Here is a 16,313-nt window from a genome sequence, read left to right on the forward strand (position 1 = left end):
TACTTTTTGCTAACATTTTTTTTTTGCATTTTTTTTATTTTAGCATTAGCATAATGCTGTTATCACTTCACTGTTTTGTTTATACACACCTGCATTACATCATATGTATCAACAGTGCTGTGTGACTGACTTAATGGCAATAATAACTTCAGAATAGTTTTGAGGTGTTCAGAGACGGTGTAAAAAAACAAGCTGAAGAATTTCTGCTAGCTTTTTAAGTTTCGTAGTGTTTATCTGTATATCACAAAGCAAGTCTCTTTGCTTATGAAGTGGTTAGCATGATCTTGATTTCTTTAGAAAGTGTTTTTGAGGGCTGTATACACAACGTCAACAGTATTATGAGAAAATCCACAAAAACCCAGGTTATATGTGTAAACAGAGCAAAGATTGTTTGGGATGATCGGGGCTAAAATTTTCTTAAGCTTTCTGTGTCTTTTGACATGTGCAACACTTTTGAAATATTAGATTTTCCTTTTTGTCCTGATGTGGATGGCCTGTCCCATAGTCGATATGCTTTTTGAGACTAAATCGAAAACAAATTGAGACAAGTTTGAGACAAAATTAGACTGATACATTTTAAAATGTCTTTAAAAGTACTGAGACATAAAAACTGGTAAATATTTGTGACTTTATCAAGAAAAAAGAACTACACGCAACTAAAAAAAAACAAACATTCTCTTATTTATCCTCGTTGCGATTTGTTACAATTAAATTAAGGGTGTCTAGATGTCCTAAGTTTAAACTCTGAATGAAGGGAATTCCCGCCTTTGATTGATTGATGCATAATAATATAAAGAAAATATATTTAAACCTTTGTTTACATATGGTATGTGGTAGTGCAATCCCTATAATCACAAGCAATAAAAAATATATACAACAATAAAATCAAATAAAACTTTATTTACATAACACTTTTCCGACTTACGTAAGTGCCTAACATAAAAACATTTTACAATATAAAAAACAAACAAAAGTAATGACTCAATAACATTTCAAATAAAAAAAATAACTTAGAGTTCCCTGAAGGAAACCGAATCATAGTCTCCAGATTACTTAAGTATTGTTGAAAATTCAGATTGTAGTTCTGTTTTATGAGAAGAAAAACATGCATGTGGAATAGAATCGCATGAATTGGTCATTATAATCACCATAAAAACAGTCGGTAAAGAGAAATATAAAAGGTCACTATGCTGAGGGTTAGTGTTGTCGTTTGTTAGATTTGAAAGTTTCAGACTCGTGACATTAATAGCATATCACCTTATTATTTTAATCAACTTTTTAAAAATGACTCTCACGTTGCTCCCTAAACAGATTTTATAGGAAGCCATTTGTTTTTCCATTTAGAGTTCACCTTAACTCTTTCAAAGTTTACAATACATTTTTTCTCCTACTCACACTCAAACATAAATAAAATAAATAAAAAAAAAACTCTCACAATTATTGCTTAAGATTGAAATTAAAAGTGATATCTGCACAAAAACACAGCATCTTCTCTGTTTTCTTTGCTCTGAAGAACACAAAGGTTCATCGCGAGGAACAAAGGGATTCCCCTGAAAGTTTTCATGTTGGGATTTCCCCTGTGACGGCCATGAAACTGCTGGGAGAGATTCCCCTTGACTGATAGTTTAAAGTGGTGTTAGGCAAATGTGCATTATCTGTTGGTCAACTTAAAAAAGACAAAAAAAGAATGATCAGGGCTGCACTCTAAGGCAAGCTATTACAATAAAGGAAGAAGGAGCGGCCAAAAATCGTCTTGACTTGCTGGAAATTCCTCTCCGTTGGACTTCTGCAGGTCTGCTGTGAGAATCTGTCCGCTTTCCAAAAACATTAATTGTCAATAAATGCAGAATTAGCTGTGACATGCAGGGTCTCTGTCCTAAAAAAAGAGCCATTTTGTCTTTTTCTGATAAAATACTTCAAATGTAACTCAATTGAAAACTACATTACCCAGAAGCTATCAGTGTTCTTTGTCACTGTTTCCCCACTGGAATCTAAAGTGTAGAGATCATATATCGGTGTCAGCGATGGAAGGAATTACAACCCACAGCGAGTTCAATGACGTTCAGCGAAAAGTAAGGAAGAAAGACTCTGGTAGGGAAGTCAGGGACAGGAGCAGAGAAAAATGGGCATAAACATTTTCCTTCTATGGCCTCATCCATGATATTTGCTGTGGATCGCTTGGGTACCCACACAGGCTTGCCCATTTTCACCTGCAGGCACCCTGAATCAACCCAAAAGGGCAGTTGTGACTAATACGCTTTTATCAGTGTAGATTTTACAGTGTGATTATTATTTTCTTTCCAGGTTCTATTATATTAAAGAAATTCAGAATTTTCAGGTTTTCAAGAAATCGTATTGTTGGCCAATCTGAGACTGATTTTTGCCCAAAAGAATTGCAGAAAATGTTAAAATTATTCTTGCTACTGTTAATACATTTTAGTACAATTAAAAATTTGAGGCAATTTAATTAAATTTGTCATTTTAACTTCTTATTTTAATAAATGCAGATTTGACTCATTTAGACAAAATGTTTATTACCACCAATTATAGATAGTAAAAAGGCTTAAAAGAATGAGAAAATTAAAATATGATGTGTTAAATCAAAACACATGTAATGCACATCTTAGAGATATCAAATACATCAGTTCAATACTTTTTAGGGGATGAAAGTAAAAAAAAAAAAAATCTTGTATATTTTGTCTATTAATAATAAATGATGTGCTGAATATTTTTTTAGCTTATTTAGCAAATATATTTCTGAGTATTTTCAGAATCGAAATCTTCCATCTGCAGTCACACCTCTAGTAGTTCTGTTTATGAAAGTGAATTGAGGAAGGAAAGGGCTCAACCATGTATGATTTTAGTGTCGGAAATATTTTTGGTTTTTCCATCTGCGGTACACATTTCTGAAGAAAACACATATTTGTTGGGTTTCATGTCTAAAGTTTTGATCATTTGAATGATGTGCCACAAGAATATACGAAATAATCCAGTAAAATGAATAGTTTCAGGTTCTTTTAAAGGGATTTTCTGAACTTTAGTGCTCACAAACAAAACTTACAGACTTTCTTTAGGTGAATTTCAAAGTTTAAACATGTCATCATGTTATTTACCTTTTCTATTCTGTAAACATTACGTAATATCAGGTTAAACTAAATCTGTTGAATCAGAGCTGCAGTGATTAGTATGACATCCTCATTCATAGATTTCGATAGAGAGATTTTAGGACTGATTTATTTATGTTACAGTAAGATGCGCAGACACAAAAAATTCCATAAATGTTTGGCAGTTTGGCTCTGGTGACTTACGTATGTGGGATAAACTTAGACAAAATGTCTAGACTCTGATGTTAGTTAAGGGCCAAAACTTGTTCTTAATGACTGGACACACCTGAACCAGGTAATCAGCCACGAATAAGACAAGGATACCTGAAAATCGTTCAGATACTTCGAGGCCAGGAATTGCCCACCCCTGGTCGAGGTGAGGAACTGGGTGGAGGAGATCCCGTCTGGCATGCAAAGATAAACATCAAGGAATTTATGAATGTGATTGGCTAGAAGAAGGCTATTGGTTCAGAATGGAGGCAAACTTGATGAGCGGCCCAAAGTTCCTCGGTAGACCTTCCTTGTTGAAATGAAGCCAAAGCGTCACTTTTATTTCGATTTCTGCAGAAGTTTTAACTTTTTTTTCAGGCTTTGTTTGCTTCTTTCCTGTCCCATTGACAGCAAAAGAAAACTGAATTCAGATTTGAAGCAGCTTTCACTGATTCACACATTGATTCAAACATTTGGTTTGGAGATTTTTACTCCCGATGTCCTTCCTGACACAACCATGTATTGTGAGGGTCGAGCACAGGGAGACCCAGACTCGGAGCCCCCATAGTCAGGCAGTTGTATGAAGGGTCTTCCCTAAGGACCCACACTGGAATAAAGTCATTGTGCCTCCTGGGATGTGTTCCAGGTTTCCAATGTGCATCCCCTGCATCCAGCCAAGTGAGCTATCCAGTTATTTTATAAACAGCTACTAAGTCATTATATTTGCCAAAATAACTATTGTAGCTCTATAATCATTTTTAACATATAAAAACAATAGCAATATTTTTCTGTAATTCAAGTTGTAAATTCAGATGCTCCACTGAAAAGCCTTATTTTACTGTATATGAGAACTGGACTGAGTGAGTGTGATGTCATTCATTCAATTCAGTTTAAAAAACTACAAATTGTTATAATTATTTGTAAGTAATAACAAAGACTAAAACATTTTTGATTGAAAAATGTCAGTCTGAACTGTTGACTGTATGTGAGAACTGGAACAAGTGTTGTTGAGGTAATGCTGGGGGGTATTGCAGCTGCTTTACACCTGTGAATTTATGATTTTTTTCATTTGTGTTCGGTTATTTCAGCGCTGGATTAATTTTTGTTGTGGATTACGAATCGAGCTCAACAATTAACAAATCGAACCACGAATGTTACTTTTTAGTATAATGTTTGTTGCTATGTGTATGTCTATTTACTGGATGTATAAAATTTTTAATTATATCCCTCCCTCCAGGAGGGCCAAAGCGAGGCCCTGCCCCACCCTAGGTATGAGCCAGGGCCCTCCAAGGGAGACCCACCCCCCATGCTCCAGACAACCAGGTACTTCCTGTTTGGAATGCTAGGGGGGGGGGATTACTCAGTCCAGTTCTCATTTACAGTTATTAGATGGTTGCTGGCCCCCACATGGAACATTCAAAACATTTGATTGACAGATTTCGTTCAAGTGGTAGGGGTGTGGCCTCCCAACAAGCTTACTCCTGATTGGTTAGTGGCTGCCATAGAAACATTCACCAACTCAAACCAGTCACTCCTCACTGACCATGTGGCTGCAGCATGGCGGTCCATGTCACTTGATTTTAATTTCATTGGAGCCAGAAGAAAACCATTTTCTACGGATGATGTCATACTCACTTGTTCCAGTTCTCAAATACAGTCAATAATTTAGACTGAGAATTATCAATCAAAAAAATGTGTATTATTTGTCATTACTTAAGCAGAATTATAACAATTCTGAGTCATTTAAACTAAACTGAATAAGTCAAATATTTAAAAACGGTTTCATCATTGTATTTTAAAATAATGCTTAAGTGATTTTGATGAAAGTCGTTTCCAGACTTCCAATGTTCACTTGCATAACAGACAGAAAACCAAACACATTGTTGTGCAAGTGGAGGCATGCTGTTGGACATGTTTGGTAGCCTGCAGAAAAAAAATGCTTCAGAGTGGGAGGAACTTCATGAGTTACCTTTATTGGTGCAACCTGAGCTGCAAAAAGGGAGGCGGTCAGAAGTGCATACAACAAGCCAGAGTTTCTCTCCAACCTCTCCATTTGCTGAAAGCAGGTCTTTGGTTTTTGCATGGAAAACAAAAAAGTAGGCGTAGTGTTGTACGAAAACAACAAACCAAAAGAAACATTTTTTTGTGGATTGAGCTAATGCATGGAATTCTGATCCGTCACAATGCCGAGTCTAGGACTGAAGAGGAAAGAGAATCTCTCTAAGATGGACAAGGTAGCTGAGGGCTTGCCACAGGTATGACTATCTCATGAGTTCCACTAGACCTTCAGCATGCCTCACCTCTCTCTAACAGACGCTATGAAGTCCTACTTTAATAAATAATCTGTTGCTTCTGCTGATGAGTAATAGCAGCGTCTCTGGAGGCTTGATTCCAGGGAAAACAGCGGAGTCGCTTTCAGTCACGTCAGGTCTTCTCAGCAGGCTTTCGTTGGGGTTATACGTGCATCTCTTACTTCCTCAAATGAACTTTTCTTCCCTAATATCAGTACTTCCCCAAACTGGTTGCTTTACTGACTCACAACTGTGACAATGACAAAGAGGAAGGTTGTGTGTTCCTGTTACTGCATGGTGGAAAGTGAGCTTGTATTCCAAGAATTTTGCATAGATTCCCAGAGTATTTCCCATCATTTGGGAATCGATGTGTTTCTTAATGGACAATTGGAAAAAAAAAACAGGGGAAAACACGTCTGATTTTGTGAAAGGTGAATAAATGTTCTAAACATTTGGTGTTCTCAGTTGAGCAATGAGATGCAGCTGAGGATCATGAACCGGGTGAAGAAGGGAGAGCTGTCCATCGACGATGCTCTGAACCAGGCCAGGAGGGACAGAGTCAATCTCCTGAAACAGCAGAGCCTTTCAAATGAAGTGAGTTTCATCGAGAAGAGAAAACCAAAACACAGGTTTCACCCAGAACAATAGATCTGATCGTAAATGAACGCGGAACAACTCCAGTACTCTCCTGTGTGGTTTTAATGTAAATTTTGGCACGCAGATTTACTAGTTTGGCTGCTTTTAGGATTGTTTGGCACCAAACAGACACAAACAATTAACTCAACAGTTAAGTAAAGCTTGGGTTCATATCAGTGCAGGTGAGGCACTGTCAGATTTACAAACATATAAACCCTACAGAGTTACTCACAATTTGACTGACAACAGTTAGAGTGTGTTGTTTAAAACTTCATTTAACATTTTCCTTCCATTTACAAACTGTAGCACACAGAAAAAATCCCCAACATTGTTATTATTGACTCACTTTTACTTTTAAATGAAGTCTGTTCCAAGTTCCTTCTGAAGAAAGCGAATGAAGCACAAGAATTACCTGTTTGTAGGAGTCTTCCTTTTCTTGCTCTGTTACCTTTTCTGAACTTCTTCTTGTTAATCCTAATTTTTTTTCTTTTTTTTTTCACATTGCAATTTATATTGGTTATAAAGTGGCCAATCAGATGTCTCATTAAGTATGTGGCGCCTGCTGCACCCCACGACTTACATTTGAAACGTTTAATTGACAAATATCAGACAAATCTACGACGGAGTATTAGGTCCACTTTATAAAGAAAACTTTATTTTTAAAATTACGACTTTAAATCTCCTAAATTTACAAGAAAAAAGTCATAACTGCTAAATTACGAGAATAAAGTTGTATATTTAGGACTTTAAAAGTCATAGGCTACATTTATGACGTAATCTCGTAAATTTACAAGAAAAAAGTCGTAAATTTACGATATTAAAAGTTGTAAATTATTGGGAAAAGAACCAAAGTTGTCTGTTTATCAGAGCTGTGCTCAAAGATGAAAGACGTGGAGTATCTTGTGAGGATTTAGGTGTTAAAAACAAAGAAATTCTGAACCTTTTAGTGATTCAAAATCAAATTATTAACGGGTTCGGTGTCGGTAGTGCGGAGTTTCATATGGAAATAAAGAGTTCAGAGATACATGTTCATCAGGACCGTCACTTAACTTTACCTTTCATTTCCCAGAAGTGAAAGGCATGTCTCTGTCATGTGCAGAAACCAGAATCCAAAGGAAAGCGTGAACAGAGCTCCAGACGCCTCCTTCTCCAAACGAAACGTCCCGTTTCAACACAAAACAACACTGAGAAATGACAATAGTCTGTTATGTTAGCACAAGAACATAGAAAACTCAGAAAAATAGTCCTCTTCAGACGGAAACATCACAGAGTTGGAGGAGATCTGGTCTTTCACGGAGGAAGAAATGACTGGAAGTGAACAGCCGCTTCATCAACGAGAAACATTAATAAACTGTAAATCAAATAAAGAAACTTCCAAACATTTGAAATATTTTAAACATTCAGTTTACCTGATGAAATCCAAGACACTTTCACAGTTTGGTCGGTCTGCTTCAGCTCACGGCATAAATTCACTGGACTGTAGGCTCCCTTCCACTTTAATAAATGTACGAGAAAAAAGTCGTAAATTTACAAGATTAAAACTCATAAATTTACCAGATTTAAAGTCGTAATTTTACGAGAAAAAAAATCTTAATATTACTTTTTTTTTTCTTTTTACTCCGTCGTACAAATCAATGTTTGGTGACAACATCTTACTTTAAAATGGTAGAAAAAAGTGGTGACAAAATTAATTTCATTTGGTTGGAGCCAAAAGTTAATTAATATTAACTCCAGTTCTCATAGTAAATAGTTGAAAAAAACTGAAAGTGAAACAGTTAAAAAAAAAAACAATATTTAAACCCCTGTAGATGGATTAGTCCTGTTCCAGTAACTGATTCCTGTTGGGTTTGTGGTTCCAGGATCAGCTGCCTTCACAATACAACTTCAGTATACACAAGTACAACCGCTACAGATGGCAGAAGCGAATCCTTCAGGTGAGTGAAAAACTGTTACATCAAGCTTTTGAAACAGTAAAACTGACTGGTAGTGAAAGAATTCTAAAAACTTTCTGTTGTTCAGATGAAAGAAAAAATGTCACAAAGTCAAGAATCCAACTTAGAGAAGAAGCTTTTCTAAGAGTTTCCTGTTCATGTGTAAGGAAGTAATGCATTTCCCAATTTTTAAGTCTTAAAATAAAAACTACAGACGTTATTTTTGGACGATACTTGGCCTAACATTGAAGAAGAAAAATAGAGAGAAATATAAAAAAGTGGTAAAATTATTGCAACAGTTTACAACAATAAAAGGTATACATTTTTCCCTAAAAAAATCATAATTTTACAAAAAAGAAGCTTTTCCAAAAATAAAATGTTAAATTAAAATGTTTTAACAAAGATAATCCAACATTACATGTTTAATTTAGGTTGCAATTTGACACTGTAAACCAATAATTTATTTGTAAAATGTACATCTTTATTTTAATTTAATTGCAGCTTCACTTTTTAAACAATAAATTTAATATTTTTTTTCGCAAAATGCTGACTGTTTTCCTCATAGTTTTATGAAGTTATGTTCATTTTTTACTTTTTTCTTCATATTCTTATAACTTTATTTTAATGTAAGTTTGTTTTTTTTTATTTTTTTTCACAAGTTTTTGAACACGATGCTATATATATATATATATATAACATTTATGTATGATATATAAATATAATTAAAGAAATACAGAAATTTAAGCACAAAAAACAGTTTCACGAGAATAAGACTTAGTTTCATTTTCACAACAAAAACTACTTGCATCTTGCTTATGAAGAACCTTCTTCCTTCACCCTGTCACACCCTGTAACCCAAAACATTTTCCTGTGATCATCTAGATTGACTTCAAGACCAAAATGCTTTGCAGCATAGAGAGGGGCATCATCAAGCGCCAACTTCCCTTTTCCACGGTCAAGAGCTGTGATGATGGAGTGGGCTCCAAGTTCTCCATTTCCTTTAAAGAGCACCATGACTACGAACTGGAGGCCACATCTCTGCAGGACAAACATAAGGTCATAGCTCTCAATCCACTGTCATCATTTTTTTATGCTTCACTGACATCTTGGAATTCTTTGTGCAGATCATGCAGCTTGTGAATCAGATCATTTATGGGAATATTTACATCGACCCCGAAGAGGATGATGCAGAATCGAGTCACAGTTCTCCAGAGTCTCGCAGCCTTCGGGAGGGCATGTTGTTACTGCACAGAGGAGGCCTGGCGTCGTTCAAATGGGTGAAGTACGGAAGCACATTGGTATTGATGCAACAGCAGATAAAAAAAAAAAAAAAAAATCCCCAAATGTGAATCTGAATATTCCTAAATGAGTGGAAGACAAAGGATGACCCTTTCTTTTTAAAATGTATTTTCTACAAGAGAACATCTTGTACTTCCTCCAAATAAGTTCTTCAGTTGAGGGATGTAAATAACTCTCAAGACCCAATTCCTAATAAAAATGTTGAACACTGATGTCACAGAGTTCCAATAAAACACTGAAAAGAAGAAAATGTTCCAAACTGTCTCCCGAATAAAAAAAAAAAAAAGGAAAAACAATACAAATAAATATCACATATGAGAATGCTGTAGAACATTCTGAGAGCTAAAGTGTTGCAAAAAATGTTTTAATAGATGACGGTGTTAAAAGTTGACATTCACTTTCTACATGCTAAATTAGCTAGAAAAATAAAAATGTTTTACAAAAATGAACATAAATTGATATTTATAGCTAATTTACCTGCTAATTAGCAAAATAATTGCAATATTTTCGAAATAAAATTGAATGATATTTATAGAAGCAGAAAAAATACTTAACAATAGTTAAAACATCATATCAGGTGCTAAAAAGGATTTTAAAGAATAAAAGGAGATCTAACTCCAAGTTATACCTGAGATTGGATTTGTGTGAGATCTCATATATTATTAATCTGTTAAACTCTTATTCTGGTTTCCTGTGAAACTACTATAAAACTGTGGATTTTTTTTACTGGTTTGGCCTCACATTAAATACATTTAACTTAATATTTCATAATTCTAAAATAATTTGTTTGTAGGTTTTTGAACATTATGTTCTCTTATCTCATTATAGAATTAACCCTTTCATGCCAAATATTACCAATTTGGAACAAACCATTTTATTTTAATTTAATTTTGCATCATCTTGAAAGGGAAATCACTTGAGAATATGTATTTGTAAAATATAATTGGAAATAAGTTCAGCCATGAAGAGGTTAACAGGTGCAATAATTATAAAATATTTGTTAAAAAATCAGTTAATCAAACTATAAATGTTAGTTTTGGTTAAATATGCTCCAGAGTAACAACTGAGAACAAAATCATTACTATTGCATAATTAAATGGGTTTTTGTGTTAAGTCGACATGATATTTGGACATATTTAAGCAGCTTGGGATACAGATTTGTTGCTGAGAGTTTTTTGTTTCATCACAGATATGAGGCGCAGCTTCATCCTGGCCAGCTAACCCTGTTTGCAGTCAGGCAGAGAATCCTGGCAGACGGCGAGGGGGCGTCCATGGAGCCTGTATCCACTGTGATTCACCTGTCACATGGTGACACGCGTGTGCAGAAACTGCACGCCAACGACACGTTCACTTTGACCACCCACAAAAACGAGTACCAGTGAGTGAGCATCACAACAGAACACAAACATTTTTTCTTCACCTTGACCCAAGTTTGCTTTGCAGGGAAAACGCGGTGTCAACCGTCACTTCTCAAGGGCTCTCTGCTTTTTTAGACATCTGCTCTACATACTGTACCAACAGCTGTTGGTTTGGTTTAAGTGTGTTCAGGTGGAAGGGTAGCGATGTCTAGAAAAGAATCAAACCTGAAGTCTGATATCTCTGGTCTAGACCCTTCATTATCAGACAAATCTGGTCTGATTTGGGAACTTGAGTGTGGATCTGTTATGCCTTAGCTTAGTCACAACCTCCCCTATGGATGGATTCAGGCTGACTGTGGGCGACAACTGGGTTAACATGCACAGGGCACGCTGCAGGAAGCATTAAGGTTGAAGAACACTCAGTGAGCCCATTGAGTGAAAATACCCATTTTTTCTATGGGCATGCTGCGGGGGCAGGTCACAGTGAACACTTATGCCTCGTTTCCACTGAGCGGTACAGACCAGACCAGTCCCCTCTTGGCCGGTTTAGAATAGGCCGGATTGGTCACAAGTACAGCGAAAGAGAAGCTGCGGACTCAGAAATTGACGGAAAATTAAAAAGATAACCACAGAGGATAATTGTAATCTGGAGCAGGTGTTTATTAAGGATAAAACTGGCCTCTACGATGCAAAACAGTCTAAGAAAAAAAACTCTATATGTTGAGCAATACTCCATTGTTCTTCAATAAATGTTTACAAAGCATTTTTGATGATGATTTGTTGGTAACGGAAATTCTTCGACCGTGGGGGTCAGGTGTTTCTGTATTTGTGGATTTGACGTGTCTCCGGTCCTCGACCCCAATGAATGAGGGAGAATACTGTAAAGAATTCATTATTTTTGCAACAAGATTATGGGAGGAGAAGAAGAATACATCCGAAAAGAGGAAAAAACTTTCAGCTTGGATTTTGAGTCTGGAAAAGCGCTTTATTTATTTAGTCGTTTATTTGATAGGGACAATGTGCAAAAAACATTAAAGATCCTTCACACCAGCTAGTTTCCATCTGTAGTCCCCAAACAAGTAAAAATCAATACAAAACAAACTTCAATATAAGTGTAGACAATCATTCAATACTCACTTGCATATTCAACTTCTCCACAAAAAACTGATTACATAATACAATTTTACAATAAAATCTAACTAAAACCATATCACAGCTTACAGACCAAACGTAATAGTCATTCAGGCACACACTCTTACTTTAAACATTACAAATCAAGACTGGTTACACAATAAAAATAAATAAATTATACAATAAAATGTAAGATTACATGAGAAATGGTTCATTTCTGGGGAAAGTTTCTGTGGGATTTTGTTCCATTCTTTGATGGCTTTATAAGAAAAGACTGTCTGTCCGAAGGCTGAGCTCCGTTTAGGCAACCTGCAGTCATTGTGACCACTGGACCTTGAAGTTCTGGTTGAGCTCAGAACAGAGCTGGACATAGTTTTTCAATGGGGGGGGGGGGCGCCATATAGTTTAAGATTTTAAAAAGTAATCGCATGTTCATGTAAACAGATATACTGTCAAAGTTTAGCATGCCATGTTTTGTAAAAATTGGACAATGCAATCCAATACTCCAATATCCAATACTAACTGCTTGGTTATACGGGGATTTTAAAGGTCTTGTTATTGTCTCACATGCTTGAGACCAACATGATATACAATAACCAACGTGAGAAAGAATCAATAATCAATGGGTTACATTGTGCGTCAACAGAAGCTCCGCCCTAATGGGTCCATTCCATTTTTTATGGATCTACAACCAATGAGGGACCAGAAATGGTACCAGTTAGTCTGGGTTAATGCTCAAAAGTCCAGTCTTGTCTGGTCTGGACTGCTAAGTAAGGGTGAAGTAGGTGAGATGTAGACATGTTGTACAGATTTTTGATTTTTTTCAAACCACACCAAAACCTGGACACAAGAGACCCTTTAGGGATGATCAAGTGATTAGAGTATAGCCTCTGTGCATAGCCTGACTGTTAAAATTTAGGAAATTAGACAATCAGTAGTATAGTTTGTAGGTATCCTTTTGGCGTCCTACTTGTATTTACATCCTAACCCTGTGTTCTCGAAGCTGCCAGTGTGCGTACCATACCAATGTCTAGAGTAAAGGTCCCGTACGACAGCTTCGCCCATATGTCATAAGTGTATTTACCAATACTTAAAGATACACTTACTACATTCTTGAAAATGTTCCATTATGACGTCCCTTGATGTGTCTATAAAAGAAATGAAGGGAACAACAAGACCCACCTGTGCTCTCCTAAGAGCCAGCTGTCTGTGGACCTCCACAGGTTTAAACAACCCAAAAATTCACAGCACTTGTATGGGTCAACGATCAAACATGGGCGTATTTGACTAGGCCATTGTTCTGTTTCAGGTTCAAGGTGCCTATGCCCGATCAAGTGTCGGTTTCCAACACTGTCCAGGAAGAGCGGGATGCCTGGGTCCAAGCCATCGACAAGCTGTGTTCGGAGTGGAAGAGGAAATCCAGGAGTGATCAGGTCTTTGTGGAGCAAGAAATCCTACGACCTCCCAGCATACCTGAAGACGCAGAGGAGAATAGAGCAGATCTTGAATCTAGCAGTGGCTGTGGAGGCGTGGTGTACCCCCCACCTGACCACACAACAACAGATCCCACTCCCACCCTTCCCACAAGCCAAACTCCACCCTTAACTGGTTTAATAAAACCAATCCCTAAACCTCGGACTCCAAAGACAGTCGTCAGAGTTTGTGATGTTCTGGAACCCAGCTCATCTTTGACCTCTACCACTCCCGTTGTCCCATCATCCCCCTCTTCCCCTCTACCTTCTACTGGCTCTGTTGACTTAAAAGTTTCCTCCATGACGCCAAGTTCTCCAGTTGTGTGTATTCCACCTCCGCCACCTATGTCCCTTAGGTTGAAGAGTCCTTTCCGGAAACCGCGCACCAAGGGGTTCCACTGGGATGTCGTTGGCTCTGACAAGGTAATAGATCATCCAAACAGGCTTACTGAAAGTGAAAACCACACAAATACATGTACGTATTGTTAGCAGAGTTTCACTTCTTTTTTCCCCTTTTTGCATCAGCATTCCAGTCTCTTTTTTTTATAGACATTGATTTCCTCTCAAAGGGAAGTCTTTACAGTGCTGACCTCATACTATTTTGGCAGATCACAAAGTCGTTTTGGCTGCAAGAAGGTGCCAGGAAGGCGGACATTGACACGTCGCGATTGCTCGAGCAGTTTGCTGTGAAAGATGTGGTGACTTTGGGCCCTGCTGAGCCGAGCAATTCCCAAAACATAATGCTCAACCAGAAGATCGCTCACAACTTCAGTGAGTACAGAGAAGACATTCTTAAAGACTCACTGCGATCATCTTTTGATCTATTTTAAAAGTGTTCCCAGTGGTCTTTTAATTATGATTATGCCATTTTCAACAAAAAAAGATGCTGTTTTCTACTGCCTTACTGCTGCGGCTGTGGTGCAGTGGTAGGGTGGTCAACATAGTGAAAATGGGGCATTTTTCCATGAAATGTAAGAGATTATCTGAAAATGTAACAATTACTGAGATTAATTAAGTGATGAATATTGATATCTGTTTCATAGATTGTTGTCATAGTTGATAATTATAGTGAGAAATCGTAGCCCTTCGTATGACTCAGTACCCATGAAGTAGCCCTCAGATTCAAAAATGTTGGTGACCTCTGACGTATGTATTTAGGATGATCACTATGAGGAACCATGTCTGTTGATATCTCACTTAGAATGTATGGAAGACACAGATGATGTTAAGAAATAAGGTTTATTTATTGTGAAGACTTCTACAGAAACATCCGCAGACAGTCGCTTCCACCGTGTTTCTGTGTCTCTGTGGGATGAGCTTGAAGGCTCTCTGTCTCATATTAACCTGAGGGAAAAAAAAGCATTTTTTTTTTTATGTCTCGATGAGGCCCGAGCCAGTAGCCTCCGCATCCTGCAGCGGCTTTCTGTCTGCTGGCATATCAAGCGAGTGAGTTCCGCGTAGGAGCAAAAGTCGGTGATCTGTTCAGAGTGTATCTCACTTTCGCCCTAAAATAGCCGAATGAGCTCCAAAACCCTCTAGTGGGTTAAAGAAATAGGTGGAAGTTCGGGACAAAAACACTCACTTTGGATTAATATTCTACCCGCTGATCGAGTCACTGAAAATGTCATATGCCCAAAGCTGAGTTCCTGATTGGCTGACAGCTGTGACAGCTGTCAAACTTCATATATTTACATTTTGGTTGCCCCGCCCAATTCACGCCTCATCGCTTAAATCCAGCTGCTGCCAGACCTCCACTCAAATCACGTCGCGGGACTTCAGATCGCCTCATTTCGCGTCTGTTCCATTGACTTGACATTGAAACTGTCCGCTTCGTGTTCGGTGTGAATGGACCTTCAATTGCATTGGGCCTTTGAAGAAGGTAGAAAAGCACTATACAAGTATACGGACATAGTTTCTGCAGAGCAGCATTAGTTCATTAGAAATTCCCCTCTGAGTTGGTATGGAGTAAGCCCGCCCCTACCTCCCGTCATCAGTCTGATTTCATGCTCTCCTATTAGCTTACAGCCCCTCACTATACCAAGCTAACATTACAGGTTCAACAAAAATGGCGAGCAGTACTGGAACGATCCTGAGGGATCCTCCACATCAGTGATTGACCTTTCTCAGTGAACAGGGTCGCTGCAGCGGGATCTCCCGGGTCTGGCTCTTTGCTCGGATCTGGGGGGTCCTGTGGTAGCGTACTCTGTAAACTTGATTGGGGGGGTCACTGGTGTGGACAAGTCCCAAAAATATTGTTTCCTCACTGCAGTACCAAGCCAGATTGCTAGAGTTATGTTTAGATCCTTTTAGTATTTATTTATTCATTCATTTATTTATTTTTTCTTTCATGGTGTGGCGATATGTCCATGTGTGTTTGTGTTTGTGCGTGTGTGTGGAAGGGTGGGGCTTGTGGGTATTATCTTTTGTTTTTAACATGTTATATATATATATATTTTTTTTATGTTAAGCACTTTGAGTGAAATTCATTTTTTTTAAAAGTGCTATACAAATAAAGTTTGATTTGAAGTTTGATTTGATCCAGCCGTACAGTTTTGAGCCAAATGAGAAAAACAAAGATGTTCATGGATCTAGTCATCAGGTGGATCCTTTAGAATGGAGCTTGTGGTTCTAGATCACACCAACAATCTATTTCAAACTAAATTGTATTCTCTGTTCCTCATTTAAAATGATTTGAGCAAAAAAATACTCAGAAATGCAATTTTTAGCTTAATTATCTTTACAAATGTCGTCCATCATGAGAAAAATGCCGCAAGAACATGTTAAAAACACCAAAAACAAAAACAGGTCTTCAACCATTCAGATGATGTAATCCAGAATAAAAATATAACCTAAAATATATAACTGCTTCAGACAGACACTC

At 37.3% G+C, this 16,313-nt stretch overlaps 1 protein-coding gene across 1 annotated transcript in view; it reads left to right on the forward strand.

The window, feature by feature from the left end:
* The first annotated feature begins 5,331 nt into the window (after positions 1-5,331).
* The window catches only part of LOC112159489 (formin-like protein 13), a 60,402-nt gene continuing 49,420 nt past the window's right edge, over positions 5,332-16,313 (forward strand). The window contains exons 1-8 of the mRNA XM_024293589.2: positions 5,332-5,569; positions 6,071-6,199; positions 8,101-8,175; positions 9,055-9,228; positions 9,297-9,454; positions 10,661-10,849; positions 13,270-13,855; positions 14,041-14,203. Coding sequence (XP_024149357.1) covers positions 5,498-5,569; positions 6,071-6,199; positions 8,101-8,175; positions 9,055-9,228; positions 9,297-9,454; positions 10,661-10,849; positions 13,270-13,855; positions 14,041-14,203 — 1,546 coding nt within the window. The 5' untranslated portion in view covers positions 5,332-5,497. The remainder of the gene's footprint in view (positions 5,570-6,070; positions 6,200-8,100; positions 8,176-9,054; positions 9,229-9,296; positions 9,455-10,660; positions 10,850-13,269; positions 13,856-14,040; positions 14,204-16,313) is intronic.

This window comes from Oryzias melastigma, linkage group LG7, assembly GCF_002922805.2.
Source record: "Oryzias melastigma strain HK-1 linkage group LG7, ASM292280v2, whole genome shotgun sequence".
NCBI lineage: Eukaryota > Metazoa > Chordata > Actinopteri > Beloniformes > Adrianichthyidae > Oryzias > Oryzias melastigma.